The sequence below is a fragment of the Monodelphis domestica genome, chromosome 3, assembly GCF_027887165.1.
Source record: "Monodelphis domestica isolate mMonDom1 chromosome 3, mMonDom1.pri, whole genome shotgun sequence".
NCBI lineage: Eukaryota > Metazoa > Chordata > Mammalia > Didelphimorphia > Didelphidae > Monodelphis > Monodelphis domestica.
The window spans coordinates 196,513,423-196,533,244 of NC_077229.1; the positions used below are offsets into that span (position 1 = coordinate 196,513,423).

At 35.8% G+C, this 19,822-nt stretch overlaps 1 protein-coding gene across 2 annotated transcripts in view; it reads left to right on the forward strand.

Annotated features, from left to right (window-relative positions):
• Window positions 1-19,822, forward strand: part of FARS2 (phenylalanyl-tRNA synthetase 2, mitochondrial) — a 736,489-nt gene that overhangs the window by 436,045 nt on the left and 280,622 nt on the right. For both annotated transcript variants that reach the window (XM_001378268.4, XM_007488013.3), the window contains one exon: window positions 7,102-7,262. In XM_001378268.4, the coding sequence (XP_001378305.1) occupies window positions 7,102-7,262 (161 nt within the window). The remainder of the gene's footprint in view (window positions 1-7,101; window positions 7,263-19,822) is intronic.

The following is a 19,822-nucleotide window of genomic DNA, read 5'->3' on the forward strand; positions in this document are numbered from 1 at the left end:
ATGTATACTATTCTGTGTTCACCTAATTTTCTTATAGTTTCCTTCTTTATGTTCAAGTCATTCACCCATTTTGAATTTATCTTGGTGTAGGGTGTGAGGTGTTGATCTAAACCTAATCTTTCCCATACTGTCCTCCAATTTTCCCAGCAGTTTTTATGAAATAGTGGATTTTTGTCCCCAAAGCTGGGATCTTTGGGTTTGTCATATACTGTCTTGCTGAGGTCACTTATCCCGAGTCTATTCCATTGATCCTCCTTAAGTCTGCCCTTAGCCAGTACCAGATTGTTTTGGTGACTGCTGCTTTGTAATATAGTCTGAGATCTGGGACTGCAAGGCCCCCTTCCTTTATATATTTTTTTTCATTATTTCCCTGGATATCCTTGATCTTTTGTTCTTCCAAATGAACTTTTGTTATGTTTTTTTCTAAATCAGTAAAAAGTTTTTTTGGAAGTTCCATGGGTATGGCACTAAATAGATAGATGAGTTTGGGTAGGATGGTCATTTTTATTATATTGGCTCATCCTACCCATGAGGAGTTAATGTTTTTCCAATTATTCAAGTCTTGTTTTAGTTGTGTGGAAAGTGTTTTGTAGTTGTGTTCATATAGTTCCTGTGTTTGTCTCGGGAGATAGATTCCTAAGTATTTTATTTTGTCTAAGGTAATTTTGAATGGGATTTCTCTTTCTAGTTCTTGATGCTGAGCTGTGTTGGAATTATATAGAAATGCTGATGACTTATGTGGGTTTATTTTATATCCTGCAACTTTGCTAAAGTTGTTGATTATTTCGATTAGCTTTTTGGTTGAATCTCTAGGATTCTTTAAGTAGACCATCATGTCATCTGCAAAGAATGATAACTTGGTCTCCCCCTTGCCTATTTTGATGCCTTCAATTTCTTTTTCTTCTCTAATTGCTACTGCTAGTGTTTCTAGTACAATGTCAAATAATAGAGGTGATAATGGGCATCCTTGTTTCACTCCTGATCTTAATGGAAATGGATTTAGTTTATCCCCATTGCAGATGATATTAGTTGATGGATTTAGATATATACGTTTATTATTTTTATGAATGGCCCTTCTATTCCTATGCTTTCTAGTGTTTTTAATAGGAATGGGTGTTGTATTTTATCAAAGGCTTTTTCTGCATCTATTGAAATAACCATGTGATTTTTGTTGGTTTGCTTGTTGATGTGGTCAATTATGTGGATGGTTTTCCTAATATTGAACCAGCCCTGCATCCCTGGTATGAATCCTACTTAATCATGGTGAATGATTCTTCTGATCACTTGCTGGATGTCTGCCCTTCTATTGGATGCTTCGAGCTCTTTTTCCAATTGAGCAGTCTTATCTGTCAGACTGCTGATCTCTTTCTCCCATTTTTCTTTCCAGGTTTCCATCTTTTGGGTAAGCTCCAGTTTGAGATCTTCCAGAGCTTGTTGATAGTTTCCATTTTGGGAGGCATGTTCTGATTTTTTTTGGATTTCTTCCTCATTCTCTTCTTTTCCTTGGGTACTCCCACCATAAAAGTTTTCAATAGTCACCTTTTTCCCTTTCTTTCTGGAGGCTTGATTTTGGGCCATGTGAGCCATCCCTTTGGTGGTTTTATTCCCCTTTCCTTTTTGGTCTGGGGGTCTGGGTGATATGGGCGGGTTTTCTGTGAATTTAGGTTGCCTCAGACTAGTTCTTCCCAGCCTCAGAGGTTTCTTAGAGAGCGGCCCCTGTTCTCAGCCCAACCACCCAGGTGATTAGTTCTGCCCAGATAATCAGCACGTGGTCCGCCCCTGGTGTTTAGCTCCGCCCAGATGTTCAGCTCAACTGCCCGGAGTACAGCTCCCTGGGCCCCCTGTGCTCAGCCCAGGATTCTCCCGTGAAGCCACCCTGAGATGATGTTTCCTGGCAGTCCCCAGATCCCAAGGACCCTGGAGTGCCCCCGCAGACAGAGATGTTCCCCACTCACTCGCTGTCCCGGTGAGCGCTCAGGTAGCTCACTCTGGTTTGGTGGGGGAGGTGGGGGGGGGGGAAGGGAGGCTCAGTTCACGTTTCTGTGCAAGCTTTTCCTCCTTCTTATAATAGTGTGGAAATGGTCAAACCCCACGTACCTTCGCCTCTGTGGTGTACTGGGGAGTACTGGGGAGTCCTTCTGTTCCTCCAAAGGTGATTTTTATGCTCCTTTGATGTAGTCTATTTCATTCGATGCCGGGGAGAGGAAGCATGTGGCATCTAGATTGCAGCCATGTTTCCACAATAGAGTTTTGAGAGGACATAGGTTCAAATCTGGCTTCAAACACTTCTTAGCTGTGTGACCCCAACAAGTCACTTAACCCCAGTTGCCTAACTCTTACCACTCCTCTGGCTTAGAATTGATACTGAGGCAAAAGTTAAAGGTTTTTGTTTGTTTGTTTTTAAGTTAAGAACATATAGGAAGATTTGGACGAAATGATACAAAGTGTGGAAAGTAGAATCCAAAAAACTGTATATGTAAAAATAGATCCTGGACTTATGATTTCCTTGGTTTAAGGAACTCCCAGATAAGAAAACTCTCTCTAGCAATACTGATGACACTTTTGCAACTAACTTATAGTCATAGAGTTGCCTAGAGCAAAGATGTCAAACAAATGCCCTTGTACTCGATTAAAATGTAAAGGGAAATATTTAACCAAATAAACCAAAGTACAATAGAACATAGATGTTAATATATGTTTTTCCAAGTTACTATGCTACCTTAAAGGATCATTATATACAATTTAGTAGCTTCTTTCTTTTGGAATTTGACAGCAGTGGTCTAGAATACTGACATATTAAGTAAGTTACACAGGGTTACATAGTCACTACAGTTTAGAATTGGATCTTGAACTTAGGTCTTCCTTTGCTTTGAAGCCAGCTCCTTATCCTTTGTATCCTGCTGCCTCTCTTAAGAAAGACTAAAGAAAAAAAGAAAGGACTTTGGGCAGATCCCTTCCCTAATAGTCTGTTCTTTGTATTCTATGACTTAGGGAGAGCATAGAATAGTGGAATGAAGTCTGCATTTGCAGTCAAACTACATGGGTACAAGCCACTGTGCTATATGACAAAGTTTTTTAACTTCTCTGGATCTTACTATCCTCATCTCTAAAATGGGGGCTATTTGCCTTATCTACCTCATAGAGCATCAGAATTGATTTTGCATCTTTAGAAAAGTACTAGCATGGAAGGAAGTAAGGAAATGAAAGAAGGAAGGAGGAAGAATAAAGCTATGAGAGAGAGAGAGAGAGAGAGAGAGAGAGAGAGAGAGAGAGAGAGAGAGACAGAAAGTTTGGCTAGAAGTAATAATCAGTTTTTATTTGCTACTAGTTCTGAAGATTTAATTCTAATGAGGATGAGGATGATAGTTAACATTTATGAAACACTTCTATTATTACTATTATATTATTATTTAGGCTCTATGCTAAGTGCTTTACAATTAATATTGTATTTATTCCTCAATATAATGTTGGGATAGGTGCTATTATCAACCTCCTTTTATCAAGGAAAACTGAGACAAACAGGGTTAAGTGACTTGGTTAGTCATACAGCTAGTTAAGTGTCTCGGGTCAGATCTTCCTCTCTGTAAGCTTGGCCCTATAAGAGAGAGGAAAGACAGGTAGTAGCTTTTGCAAAAGTCCTTTATTCATTGCTTTACCTAGTTGCCTCAGCACGTGAAAATCATGAATCCTGTAATTTTTACCATGCCTTTTTTTACTTAATGGAACAAAAGCAATAATATTCTACTTCTGTATTGTTGAAATGATAATAATATGATTTCTGTGGCTTTTAAGGTTAATAAGGTACTTTACATAAGCCATCTCATTTAACACTTATAACATTTCCTCTGAAGTTTCATAGATATTTCCACTTTACAGATGAGGAAACTAAGGCTCAAGGAAGCTCTTACTTTGAGCCTTCCTTGTTGAGTTTTGCATAAAGGTTTTGTATAATATTTTTTCTTAAAACATAAATAGTTTTGTTGTACTTGCCTAAAAATTTGATGTTGTGAACCTGTCAGGATATGTGCCTGGTTTTTACTATGCACAGTTTCTTTATTTTGCCTGGAGGTAAGACATATAGAATCTTGCTTTCCAATACTGAAAAGTTAAGAGACATAATGATTGAGAGAGGAACCTGAGTCTAAAAGTGGTGTTCTGCTACAATGACATACAGCAGATGTCTCCATGCTGGGGTATTTTTAAAGAAAAGATTTACCTGTGTTGGCTCTAACAATTACTGTCAAACCTTGCTGCTTTGCCCCTCAACTGATTTCTTGGGGAGTGTTGTATAGTTTATCTTGACTTATTCATATTTTTTCCAGCATTCTGTACTTATCATTTGCTTTCCATAAACTTTCCCCAGATTCTTCTACTCATATACAACTACCCATTTTCTTTAATATATTCTTTCTTTGTTCAGGGTCACCTTTTTATTTTTCTCTTAACTACTCTGTTTGAACATCAGAGTTTCTATACAGCTCTGAGCTTTTCATCAGGAATATTGGAAGGCCTCTATTTTATTAAAGATCCACTTTCCTCTTTATTATGCTCAGTTTTTGCTGGGTACGTTATTCTTGTCTATAAGCATGTGTATATATTCTTCTGGAATTTCATATATTGAGCTCTCTACTTCTTTATAGTGATGGTTGCTAAATTATGGATAATCCTAAGGCTCTTTGGTATTTGAATTCTTTCTTTATGGATGCTTCTAGTATTTTTTCATTGACCTGAAAGCTCTGGATTTTGGCGATAATGTTCCTGGATATATTCATCTTGCAATTTCTTTTAAGAGGTCACTTCCTATTTTCATTTGCCTTCTGATATTAAGAGATGTGGGCAGTTTTCTTTCCTTGCTTCCTTCCTTCCTTCCTTCCTTCCTTCCTTCTTTCCTTCCTTCCTTCCTTCCTTCCTTCCTTCCTTCCTTCCTTCCTTCCTTCCTTCCTTCCTTCCTTCCTTCCTTGATTCCTTGCTTCTCTCCCTTCTCTACTCTCTCTCTGACTCTTTCTTTCTTTCATTAACCCTTATCCTGCATCTTAAAATCAACACTCTGTTTTTGTTCCAAGGCAGAAGAATGCTAAAGGCTAGGCAAACAGGATTAAGTGACTTCCTCAGGGTTATATGGCTAGGCAATGTCTGAAGTAAAATTTGAACCCAAGATCTCCTGTCTCTAGGCCTGGCTTGCAATCCACTGAGCCACCCTAGCTGCCATTTGGGCAGTGTTCTTTTAAATTTTCTTAAAATTTGATAATTACTCTTTTTCTTTTATTTTTTGTTTATGGTATTCAGGTAGTACAATGATTCTTAAATTTTTTCCTATTCTGTTTTCCAGGTCACTTTCTTTTTCTATGAGATACTTTATAGTACTAATTTTTTAATATTTTGACTGTTTTAACATTTTTATTGTCTTGTGGAATCATTGACTTTTATGGTCTATTCTAATTTTTAGGTACTTTGTTAATTGGGTAAAGTTTTATGCCTACTGTGCCAAGCTGTTTATAATTTATTTTCCATTTTTTCAACAGTGCTCTCATTTCATTCATGAAAACATTTTAAACTTTCTATTTGAATTTGGGCCCAAGCCTTGTTTTTCTTTCAGATATTTTACATCCATTTACTTCTTTTTGTTTTGTGGCTTGAATGGCCTTGTCACTATATTAGCTTTTTGTAGTAAAATTCCTTTTTAGTTTTCTCATTTTTCTGGCCTCTATCCTGGCTTTGGATTTGATCTTTAGTGTTATATAGTATGCACTTTGGGAAGAAAGGTCTGGTCTAGTTACATTATTGTTTTCTTGGAGTATCCAGTATTATGTTATTTCAGGCTCTTAGGGACAATTCCAATTAAGGATCTGCAAATAGTCATTGTTCCCAAAGTAGTATCATCTAGGTCAACATCTGATTGCTTACCTCCAGGTCTGAGCTCTGCAAGTTTCTGACCAAGGTTTATTTGGAGCTGTCCAACAATAGATTGTGACTAGACTTAGCCCCTATCATCCTACTGGGAAACTGTGCTGGTTCAGAGAACAGTGTCCCTTTGGCCTGATTCCCTTTCTTTATTCTTCTGTAGACTTCAGAGAAGGCTACAGGTTAAAGCTAATACCTTGATCTGCTCATGGGGTCTGAGCCACATATTATTAACCAGGACCTATTTCTAAACTTCTCATTGTACTATTCAGAGATAATCACTGTTCTGTACCCTGGAACTTCATTCCTGGGCACAGGTCACCTTCTCAATCCTCTCAACATCTGTGACTCAAAACTGAGTAATGGGCAGCAAAATTTCCAGTTCGTACCTCTTCCATCAGCCTGTATGAGGTCAAGGTGCCTCAGTGGACATCTTTTTCATGTCTTCTTGTCAAGATGTCTTCTTCAAATACAGAACCTTTGCTCTTACCTCAGGGCATAGCCTCTTGCTCTGCTGGAGTGCTATGCACTGTAAGCCCCTGGCTAGACCCCATCTCCAGTGCCCATAGGTGTCTCTTTCTATCTCCCTATACCGACTTTGGATGGGAAATAATTCATTATGATTTTTTCTTGGATTTCCCCATCAGAATTTAGAATGGTGTGTTTTCTAGAGCTTCTTGGAGAAGTTCTGATAAAGAGCTCACTTTTCTTCTTGCTCCTCTGCTATCTTGACTACGGCTCTTTCCTCATAGTGTTTTTTACTTACTTGTTCCCACCAAAAGAAGCACACTTTTCTTATATAGTAGGCCCTTGATAAAATGTTTGATGATGATAATGCTCTCCTTTCACACCTCTGTTAATTTTTAATTGAAGTGCCACCCACTCCAGTAGACCTTTTATGATCTTCATTCACTCACCCTCAGCTACAAGTGGCATCCTCTCTGAGGTGACTTTCCATCCCCTCTGTTTATGTTATTTTATATTCCCAGCATGTTCTTTGTCTCAGCCATTAGAAGATAACCTCTTTTAGGCCAGGGGGTTTTTGCATTTTTTTTGGAGTCTTAGCATCTTAGCATATGCCTTGAACATAGTAAATACTTAATAAGTAGTTTTCAGTTGATTGTAATGAACACCAGGAACATATCACATGGATCTCTAAGCTTCTAGATTATCACCTTATTTTTTTTTCTTCCATTAAAGCTGGTGCTCAAAACAATATTGGATGGGCCTTTGGGCTGGGATTGGAGAGGCTGGCCATGATCCTGTATAATATCCCTGACATTCGCCTATTTTGGAGTGAAGATGAGAGATTCTTGAAACAATTCTATGTCCCTGATATTAATCAGGATGTACAATTTCAGGTAAGAAAACTTGCAAGAATCATTTGAGCATGTGTTTTCTTATGAGTTTAGCATTTCTCCTTTGTACTTATGCCTGACATATAGTAGGCACTTAATAAATGTGCATTGATCATTTTATTGATTAGAATGAAAAGACCAATAACTTGGGAAGAAACAAGCTTTAACAATAAACAATGAGGATTTGATTGTATAATATTTGTTTTACTATTTGGGGTTAGAGAAAAGTTTTAATTGAGAAGGTAATTGAAGTAGTAATGCATTGATAAAGTGTGTTGTTATGGTAAATCTTTGATGACCTTCTTGGGAGACTGATGATTCTGTTATAAATAACTCACATTTATATGGATCTTAAAGATTTGAAAAATACTTTCTTCAAAATAGTTTTGTGAAATACATGGTGTATATATTGTTGTAGTTCTATTACAGAAAAAGAAACTGAGGGTCTGAGAGGTAAATTGACTTCCTTATGATTCCTTGACTAGTCAGAAGTGGGGATAAAACTGACTTTAGACTGTCTGAAGTCAATTCATTGTGTCATTCAGTATACCTAGTAATATAGATTGTTGATCAGATATCTCAGTATAAAAGACATCATCTCATAGAGCCTTAAATGTTAATTTACACAAAAATGACTGTCACCCTTTATAATGGCATCAGGCTCTTGAGCCTAATTTTAAATTGAAACACACTTATACTCACATGAAGGTAACTGAATGTTAAACCTGATAGAGAATGTGCCATAGTGGAATAGGACTGGATTTGTGGTAAGGAAGACTTGATTTCAAATCCCACCTTAGAAGCTTACTAATTGTATGACATAGTTTGCTAAGTCATTAACCTTTCTTTGCCATAGTTTCCTCATATAAAGAATGATGTGACTGAACTTAGTGGCCTCTAAGAGTCCTTCTAGTTCTATTTCTGTGATCCAAGATCTTATGATCACCAGATTCCATTCTATGCACTATCATTATCTTAGTGAACTCAAAAAATAGCTAGAAACACTCTATGTCTCATGTATCAGTGTTATTTGCTCTCTTTTGTTCCATCCCCCTAGAGTTGAGATACCATATTTCCACCTCCATTCTCACCAGGTAGTCATCTCTGCATAATCTCAAAACTGAAGAATTTGTTAAGCAAAGGTCTCAAGGGTACAACTAAAAATACAGATCATTTAAGAAATACGTGCACATTAAAATTATTTCTAAATGATCAATCCTTAATAAAAATTCCCTATGTTGTTTTTCTAAGTTTCCACAGTATACCCTATGTCCTGCTTATTGGGTGTTTAAATCTGCAGTTTATGCTGTTGAAAATTATCGGTTATGGGTTAAATCTTTCCCTTCATGCATAAGGAAATTACTGCTCCTGGATAAGAATGAATAACATTCAAAGGTTATAAGTTTTTTTTCCCCATTCTTGTGGGAAAGATGGAAAGTTGAGAATGAGACAGCATTACCACTTGGTGGGTTCATAACTGACCAACTATCAGAATCAGAAGAGGCTTTCATGGGCCAGTGTCATCTTTAAGATGCCCCAGAGAGACCCTTGCTTGCCTTTGTACTCTTTAACATTTTTATTAATCAATGATTTGCTAATCAGACTAATATATGATATAGATTTGGGGTGCTTAGGTAACAATATTGGATGACAGTTAAGATACAAAGATATCTAGACAGCCTAGAAGGTCAGCTCAAATCTAGGAGTATGGCTTTTCATTGGGACATATATGGGCATCAAAGAACTGATAAAGTTCAATGAAAATCACCAAACACCTGCTTAAACACTTATTAAATGCAAGGTACTGTATTTCGTCTTGGGGATAGACAATGATGAAAAACAACATAGCCTCACTCAAGGAACTTAGCATCTAATAAAGGAGATTCTTTATATTCCTATTTGTGATTGAAGAATGTCATTGTTAGTGGCAAAGAAAAGAGGTAAGTAAAAGACATCTTTAAAAAATGGAATGAAGTCAAGATCACTTTCAACTACTGCAATCAAGGAAATGTTTATACCTAAGTTGAGCCTTAAAGAAAGATCATAACAGAATAGAAGAAAAAATACATTTCCTTAAGACGACTACACCAAATACTTCCCTGCAGAAACCATTGGCAAGAAACATTTAGGTAGCTGGTGAGCTCAGCTGGAAGCACCATGCTAGAGAATCCCCAGGTTACAGCTTCAGTGTCCTTGTGGTCTGAGTCTCCACAGAGGATGGAGTCATCACTTTTGACTAAATCTCAAGTCTGTCTCCATATGGGCTCAGTTTCTGGCCATATCCAGTGCTCCTAGCCTTGACCTATCAGTTTCAAAATGGATTTAAAAAAGGACTAAGCAAGGGAAGTTTGGAGGATAATAAATCTATCAACACTCATGGAAGCACAACAAATGTCTATATAATGGATCAGTAGCATCATCTTTTTATGGTGAGGATACTCACTCCATATAACCCAAGGAAATTAAAGAACCCTTATTGTTGAGTTCATTGTATAAATGTATGGGCTAGCTTTTTAAGGTAGTCAAAGGACTTTGATGTAAGATCTCAAAAGATAAATGACTATTGTTTTTTTCATTCACCATTTCATGTTTTAGAAACCATTCTTAAGGCTATGTATGATCAGAATATGAGGTGAACTGTTCATATGTAGGGAATAAGATATAACAGTTGGATAGCCTGAGTAGGGCTTTGATCTAAATAAATATGAAAATATTGGGAAGAAAGTACCCAAGATATTGGGTGGATATTCCCTGCAGAACTGCAAAAAATAAGAAGGCAGGAATAAGTTGCAATTAGCACTGTTGAAAAGAGTACCTACATTGAAATCATGAATTTATGGAGGATTTGTTCCATTCTGGGAGCAAATTAGCTTCATGACCTTGGGAAGGTTGCCCATTCTCTCAGCATCTCAGTTTCATCTTATGTAAAGTGAGGTGATTGTAAAGGACAATATCTGAAGTCCCTTGCAACTCTTAAGATTCTATGATTTTAAATTGCACTTGAGGGTGGTGATAAACAGACTTCCATATTATACACCATCTTCACCTCACCTCTTCTTGTTGAAACTTATTATTTGTATGCCCTTTGCTGCAGTTGATTTCAAGCCAAGTCACAGCACAATCACAACTTACTTTTGATGAGTTCTCCCAGCTATTATTTTGGTGGTTGTTTTTTGCCATTTGTAGTTGTCAGGCTGAAAGGCTGGTGTGAATAAATATATGCAGTATGAATGCATACTTTAAAAGTTGTTAAGGAATTTATGTTTAGGACACAGACTTGCCCATGAGTTTATGAATGATTTTGAAAGTTTTGTGATTTAAAAGAGGCAAGAAAGAAAAATTTAACTGGATATTAAAAGAAATTAAAAAGTAAGGATAGAGATCAAAAGGTAGGAAACCACAACTGATAAAAATGAGAGAAATCTCCAATAAAGGGCAAAGACTCCAAAAGGCAGGTGCTTGGAATGCATATCAGTAGGACAGAGTGAAGTATTCTTTAATACAGAGAGGACAATAGTCCTTAGATCTCCATTGCACACTTATCTAACTCCATCTGCAAGTTACATCACAGATAGGTGATGCCTTTTGTATTTTGGCTGTGTCAAAGCCCACACTTGTCATATCCTACATGTAGCTCTAGAAATGAATTCCTTATTATATCTGCAGCCAGATGAGCAAAATTGCAGACTTTTAAATTCCCCAGATGTGAGATCTGTACTTCACTATCTTTCTTTTTTCTCTTGCCTTCTCCCACAAATATGTGTATGCACATATATATTATATGTATATGTGATATATATACAGATATACATATATATTACATATACACATACATATTATTTATATGTGTGTGTGTATACACATACACAAATGGGTATCTGTCTTTGCCATTAAGATAGGGAAAAGGTAGAAGTGTCTTTCCTTTGTTCAAACTAGAAGTGGCCAATATACTGTGGAGTCAGCTAGCTGGTGCAGTACATAACCAGACCTTAAACCAGGATAATCTGAGTTCAAATCTATCATCAGAAAGTTATTAGCTGTGTGACCCTGGGCAAGTCACTTAACCTCTATTTGCCTCAGTTTCCTCAAATTTAAAATGGAGATAATAGTAGCTACCTGTTTGCAGAGGTGTGAGGAAAATGAGATAATATTTATAAAGCTCCTTTCATAGTACTTGGACTGTAGCATGGTAGGTACTCAAGAAATACTTATTTCCTTCCCCTAGTAGAAAAGAATAGAGAAAAAGAAATAGTGAGGTATTATAAACAACTACAGAAATCTTGCTGGACTGACTGCTTTGGAAGATTGGATTTTGTAGTTAGAATGGATTTTGGAGATTTTCCAGCCCAGTCCTTTCATTTTTCAGATGAGGAAACAGATTCTTAGGTTAAGTGAATTACCCAAAGTCAAATAGGTCATAAGTCATAGAGCTAGAATTTGAATCCTGGTTTTCTGACTCCTGATTTTGTGTTGTTTCTATCATACAATACTCCCAAAGTCTCATTTAATCATTATTAAAGATGACATAGGAGCTACAAAGAAATAAATGGTTCATTTTCTTTATTGAAAGACCTTCCATTATGGTCAGAAAGACAAAACAAAGAAGGGGGAAATTGATATTGCAGATAGAGATTCAGTGCAGTGCCAACATCCAATCATTACCCAGAGCTCCAGAATTCTTCATGTCCTTTCAAAATCCCTCCTCTGGAACCATGATCCTTCAGTCTGTGGAACTATGACTAAAGCCTAACCTGTCACCTCTGGGCTTCAGTTGTCAATATATAGAGGAACATACCTAACCAAACTCAGCCCCATCAGAAAATGAACATTTGTTGTTACCCTTGCCATAGAACTTCTGTAATTGGCAAAATTCTTGAAAATCTCTGTTGTTGCTTCAGATGAAGAAGAAGAGAAATGATGTTTATATCTGAAATGCAGCTCGTCTTTCAGACTGAATATTCTGGCACATCTGAGAATGTGGTATCAATTTGACTGACTATGCTCTTGCCTATCTTTTTTGTATTTTAAAAATCATTATCAATTTATTTTAAACTTCCTTTTTTAAAATTTTGAGTTCTAAATTCCCTTCCTTTCCTCCATCGTATACGAAGAAGGCAAACAAAATGATATCAATTACATTGAAATTATGTAAAATATATTTCCATATTAGCCACATATCATAAAAATCAAGAAAAATCAAGTAAAAAAGAAAAATTATACTTCACTTCATACTCAGAGCTCTTCTGTTACTGGAAGTGGATGACATTTTTTCATGGGCCCTTTGGAAGTATCTTGGGGGTGCAGCTGGGTAGCTCAGTGGATTGAGAGACAGGACTAGAGATGGGAGGTCCTAGGTTCAAATCTGGCATCAGACACTTCCCAGCTGTGTGACCCTGAGCAAGTCACTTGACCCCCATTGCCTAGCCTTTACCACTCTTCTGAATTGGAGCCAATACACAGTATTAACTCCAAGACAGAAGGTAAGAGTTTAAAAATAATTTTTTTAATTAAAAAAAAGTATCTTGGGTCCCTCTACTAATCAGAGTAGCCAGGTTTTTCATAGTTGATCATCACCACAATATTTCTATTATTGTATCCAATTATCTCTCACTTCATTTTGCATTAGTTCATACAGATATCCACCCACCTCATCATTTTTTATAACATGATAATACTTCCATCACAATCATATGCCATATAACTTCTTCAGCCATTCCTCAAGTTATGAGCATCCCCTGGGTTTTCTAATTCTTTCTCAGTTCAAAAAGAACCTCTACAAACATTTTTGTATATGTAGATTCTTTTCTTTTTTTTCCTTGAGCTCTTTGGGATATAGACTTAGTTTTGACATTGCTGAGTCAAAAGATATGCACAATTTTATAACTCTTTGGGCATAGTTCCAAATTGTTCTGCAGAAAGATCAGACCAGTTCACAACTCCACCCACATTTTATTAGTCTGTCTATTTTCCTTTATCCCCTTCAGTATGTCATTTCTGATAGGTAAGAAGTGGTATCTCAGAGTTGTTTCAATTAAATTTTTCATGTGAGAAGATAGTTTTGATTTCTCCTGAAAACTGCTTGTTCATATCTTTTGACCATTTATTTGTGGGGAAATGGTTTTTATTTTTACAAACTGGACTTAATTTTCCATATATTTGAGAAATGATACCTTCATCAGAGAAATTTGCCCTTCAGAATTTTGAGTATTTTACTTCATTGAGTATTGTAATTAAATTTATTTTTGCTTTGTCTAAGATTATGATTGTTACTCCTGCATTGTTTACTTCAACCAAAGCATAATCAGTTCTCTCTAGCCCTTTATTTTACTCTGTGTCTTAATTTTTTTTTTGCATGAGTAACATATAGACAACATATTATTGGATCCTGATTTCAAATATACTCTTCTATCCACTTCCATTTTATGGGTGAGCTTATCCCATTCATGTTCAGTTATAATTAGTTACTTTTTATTTTTCCTCATCTTATTTTCTGCTGTTTATTCTTCTCTCCCTTCTGTTTATCCTATCCCTTCTTAAAGGTCTGTTTTGCTTTTGACCACCATTTCTCTTAATTTGGCTTCCCTTTTATCACCCTCCCCGATATCTCTTATCTCTTTCCCCTCCTATTTCCCTATTGCATAAGCTAGATTTCTATATCCATCTGAGTGTGTGCGTGTATATATATATATATATATATGTATATACATATATATATATATATATATAGATATGTTCTTCTCTCACTGAACCAGTATCAATGATATTGGTTAAATCATTACTACAGAAGTTCTTTTTTGCCCTCTGTTTTATGTGAGAAAATTCTCCCTATACTACCTTTCCTTTCCCTCTTTTCCCCATGAATCTCTCTTCCCCCTTCATTTTTTTTCATATCAAACCAACAAAATTAACTCACATCTTTGCTATGTAGATGCCTTCCATAATTTTCCTAGTAACTACAAATTTCTTATTAATTACATGCGTCGATTTCCTATTTAGAAATACAAACATATACCTTATGTAGCCTTATTAACATCCTTATGATTTCTCTTTCATGTTTTCCTTTTTATGCTTCTCTTGAGACTTTTCTTTAAATATAAAATTCAGCTTTGGCTTTTTCATTAGAAATGCTAATGGTTTCTATTTCATCCAATATCTATTTTTCCCTCTAAAGAATTATACTTAGTTTTGCTGAGTAAATGATTGTTGGTTGTAATCCTAGCTCCTTTGCCATTTAGAATATCATTCTAAATCCTCAGGTTTTTTTTTTTTAATGTGGAAACTTCCAAATCTTGAGTAATCCTGACTGTGACTCCACAATTTCTGAATTATTTCTCCCTGGCTGCTTGAAACACTGGAGCTCTGGAATTTGTATATAATATTCCTTGGATATAATATTCCTGAAAGTTTTCATTTTGGGTTCTCTTTCAGGAGATGATGGGTAAATTTAAAAAAGTTTTATTTTATTGTCTGGATTTAATATACCAAGGCAGTTTTTTAAAAATAATTTCTTGAAATATGATATATAGGTCCTTTTTTTATTTTTCAAGGCTTTTAGCTAGCCCAGCAATTGTTAAGTTATCTCTCCTAGATCTATATTCTAGGTGAGTCATTTTTCCAGTGAGATATTTCACATTTTCTTCCATTTTTTTCATGGGGGGTGGTATTATTTCTTGGTGTTTCATAGAGTCATTAGCTTCCAGTTTCCCAATTCTATTTTTTTAAGGTTTATTGAGTTTTTGTATTTCCTTTTCCCTTTGGCATAGTCTACTTTTAAGGTTGTACTTTTCTTTAGTGAATTTTTGTATTTCTTTTAACATTTGGTCAATTCTTTTTTTAAGTGTTATTTTCTTCAAATACTCTCTTTGTTGCCTCTTTTATCAATCTATTAATTCTCCTTTCAGATTTTTCTTGTATCATTTTCATTTCTCTTCTCAATTTTCCATTTACCATTCTCCTCTTTATTTAACTCTTCCAGGAATTCTTGTTAAGTAAAATTAGAATTTTTTCCTGAAGTTTTTCTTGAAGCTCTTTTCACATTATTGTCTCCTTTTCAGTTTATTTCTTGGTCCTCTCTGGCACCATTAGTACATTTTTATGGTCAGGTTCTTTTTCCTTTTTTTTTTTAAGTTGAGCTTTGCTCACTTGAGAGTAGAGAGACAGTATCTCAAATGTAAGGTTTTTTTCTTTGTATGCTGCTATTTTCAGGGCTAATTCAGGAAATCTGCAAATTTTTGGTGCTTCCAAAGTAGTATGTTCCAGGGAGAGGCATGGATACCGCTCTCCTGGTCTGTGCTTTCTAGTTTTTACCCAGGGAGGGCCCCATGTCTCCTGTAGTCACAAAAGTTAGAGTTCCTCTTGTTCCTAGAGGTTCCCTCTTCTCCTATAGTCACAAATCCTAGTGTTCTTCTCTACCTTAGAACTGGACCCAGTTCCCCTGCACCATGGTGACCAACTATAAACACTCATCTCTACCCAAGAACTGCTGCTGCTGTCATTTTTGTAGCTGTCTTCAAAGTCCACAGCTGATGTTGCTGCAGTATTCTTGGTGTAGAGATAATTTTAGGATTGTGAATTAAAATCTAAATTAATTGGTCACCAGGGGGAAAAAATCCCAAATAAAAAACCCAAGTCAGTCTAGAAATTTATGGTCATTTTAATTAATATATAGGGAAGGTTTTTAAGGAAAAGAGAGAAGAGAGTATAGGATTTCTCCCGCCTGGCCTGTACCAGGAGGGTTTCAAGATCTCTGCTGCTAGGTCTCTGAAGGAGATTAGAGGCTTCTAAGAGGATGAGGTTTGGAAAGTAATGGAGGAAAAACTCAGCTAGAAACTCACCACAAAACTGGACAATAGCTGTAGCCATGCCAAGATGTCGAAAGGTCCAGCATGCTGCCACCAGCCACCTCTCTGCTGCCAAAGGTACCGGAGAGAGGAAGTGAGCCAAATATTTAGAGCTTTTACTCTTGTGTCCCCTCCTCTAAATTTTCACATCTACCAATCACATTAGAGGCTTTCCTCCAGGACTGCCCATTCTTTTGTTCTCATCTTCTTTGATTAGACTATATCTTTTGAGTTACTTAACACTTCTTTGTTAAATTCACCTTTTGTTAGTTACTTAACCTTTTTGTGATTAATTTAACCTTCATAGTTACTTAACACATTTTTGTATTAAGATCTTAAAATAGACTTAGCTTAAAGTTCAAGCTTCACTATAAAGTAAGAACTAAGTACCTTCATTGTTCAATCAGGAGGTTACAATTTTATCTTCACCATTAAGTAAGATCTAAGCAGGGTGGAGTAATGTAAAGTTCACATGGGCCAACACTCACCCTGATATTACTGACCTCCTACCAATTTCCTAAGTTGTCTTAGGCAGGAAAAATATTTCACTCTGACGTTTCATTGACTCTGACACTCCAAAGTTTGAATTGAGGAGTTATTTCAAAGTGAGGCAGCTAAGTGGCTGTGGCTTAACCTCTTACTGTATTTTCACAATGCTTTACAGACTATGGGACATCATGAATATTAATGGAAAATACCTTAGTCTCAGGAGTATAAACCTCTTCCTTGCCATTTGAACATAAACCAGTTTTCCCCTCCTTTCAGTTATATACTTTTTAAAGGAAGATAGGACATCTAACTTGGAGACTGTAGATTACCATAGAGCACAGACCAAGAGCATATCTAGTTATTATTCAATTTCAGAAACAAACCCTTTTGTGTAATGTTAACACATTTAGTTGGAAAATTAAGTTCCAAGGGCTCATTTAATCATTATTATAGATGTCTTAGGGGCTACAAAGAAATAAATTATATATTTCCTTTCCTCAAAGACCTTACAGTATCATCAGGAAGGTAGGGCAAAGTAGAGAGAGATTATTATTGCCTTGAATTTCCTCAGTCTTGGTTTGGCCCTAGCTTGCTAAAAGTCTGTTTGATATTTCATACAGAGTTTCTATACTTTATAACAAAGTACTTTTATCACTTATGGATATCCCTGATTCTAGTCACACATGAAGAGCTGTGAAACCTAATCTATTTTTTTCCTTATTTAGTTGCAAACAGTTGTGTCTTAAAAAACAAAACAAAACAAAAACCTTAGACTGAAAATCAAAAGAATGTGTTTAATTCCATCTTTGTTACCATTTCATAATGTGAATACAACTGGTGGACAGGTTAAGCATCCCTGTACTTTAATTTCCTCACTCAAAACAAAAGAGTTTGGCTGATGATCTATAAGATATTTTTTAACTTGAAAATACTTCCAGTCTATGATTCTAAACAGAACTGAATTTTACTTCCCTAATGTATTCTAAGACACCTTGTATTTCAAGCCACAGGTAGGTGACTGTTTTCATCTCTTCTGATCTCCTCTTTGTCTATATTGCCCTTTTATTTACTTTTTAAATTTCATATGAACATGTTCTTTCCCTCACCATCCTGTAAGTTCCTTAGGGCTATAAAAACAAAGGTTGAATACTTCATAAATTTGTCCCTTCCAAATACTATTTATGAGCTAGTGAATGCTGTCCATTAAATTCAGGATGACCATTTGGAGGGTTCAAATTAAAAACTGGGCCATAGATTCAACAAAAATTTCTGTGAGCAAAGTATTGTGCTAAGGGACATGCATAATTTAGAAAACACGATCCCTACCATTATTGAATTTATAATCTAATAGAACATGGCACATACAAAAATTACCATTAAAAAAGTTTATAAAACTCTTCACACCTTACTTTTACATAACCTAAAAACTTTTCCTAAACATCTCTTTGAGATTATATTATATTATCTGTATTTTACTGATAAGGCAACAGAGGCTGAGATTCACTTATGATCCCACAATTAAGGAAATGCCCAAGTGGGTCAGGGTGTCCAGACTCTGAGCACTTGATTTTCCACTTTGCTGTGCTCTATCATGTAATATGTAAGTGCCTTGATTAGGTGCAAAGTAAAATCTGAAGTATGGAAAAGGTTAAGGATTCAGTCTATGAGTAAAAACAGATTCCCCTTTCCCCCACCCCTAGTCTTCTGGTAAGAGAATGAACAATAAAACAGATTAAATCACTAGAATTTTTTTAAAAACCCTTTGCAACTTTGATTTTAATCATTCTACAAAAAGGGGGGGGAGGGAAACTGACATTACTATTTCTATACTGTTCCATATTCCTTTATTTGGAGGAGAGGAATATTTGAGTTTATCTGAAATGTTATATCCTAAATATTGCCTGTATTTACTTAGACAGATTTAACTAATGTGTAACAGATTATCATAGTTTTTCACAATTTGTGGTTCATAAGATTTCTTGTACTTTAATTTTTGCAAAACTCTGACCTTAAGAAGCATTGCATATTGTAGTAGATATTGATACTAGAGGAATTATGGTAATGGGGAAATGTTAGAAAGGTAACACTAGGAAGCAAGCCAGGGAAAAGACTGGATCTTGAGTCCCTCCACCTACACTACTTCATATTCCCTTTCAACTGTCTTAGAAATATTCTCCTCACTGATAGTAAGCTTAAAGATTTCCCCTAATAACCAAATCCCACAATCAAATCCTTCAACTAAAAGGTGTTTTATTCTTTGGGTAGAGGAGGGAAAAGAGAGGGGAGGGGTGAGAGGAAATTAGTTCTCCCTAAATTTTCTAAGTTATCTGTTGATTGAAGATTTCAAGATATATTCAAATTCAGGAAACAAAATTATTTTCCCTAAGGGGAAATATTGACTGCAATGCTGACAGGTTTCTTCTGGGCTTCTGGTCATTGTTGTAATATTGGTCATCTACCAAATTGAGGATTATGTCTGGAGCTTAGTGAAGAGTTTGTTTGTTAAAGGCTTCTTCATAGATCTTTCCAGCTGAGAATTAGCATCATAGTGGAAAAAGACCAAAACATAACTACTCTAAAAATCAGTCTGATGAATCCCAAGCCTTGAGACAGTTAACATTTTAGACCCAATTAGAAGCAATTGCTTCCTTCTCAGGCAAATAATTACTTAGATATCCCTCATTTTCGTTTTTTTTTTAAACTAACCATCTCTCTGGCCTCTGAAAACCAACTCATGTTCTAGATATGTTAGTCAATTAATTGCATGTAGCAGCCTGAGCCTATCATTATAATACATCATTGTGCTAGTTACTTGGGCAAATAAAAAAGGCCCAATAGAACATAAACCCCAAATTCAATGATTTTAAAAATCAATAAGTAAGACATAAACATGAATAACTAAATACACATTAGAGACTCACAAAGAATAATTCTATGTAGGTTCTGAAAAGGAAGGTCATTACAGATTATAGACTTCCTGCATAAGACACTAATTGAGTTGACTGATAAAAGATAGACACCCAGTATTTTAAATTGGGAAGGGAAGGCATTCTAATGTTAGGGAGCAAATCTAGAGAAGACACAAGAATATTTAGGGTACTGAGTAATCAAGTTTCATTAAAAATTGTATGCATGAGTGCTAAAAGAATATCTACCCTTTGACCCAGCCATAGCACTGCTGGGTCTATACCCCAAAGAGATAATGGACAAAAAGACTTGTACAAAAATATTCAT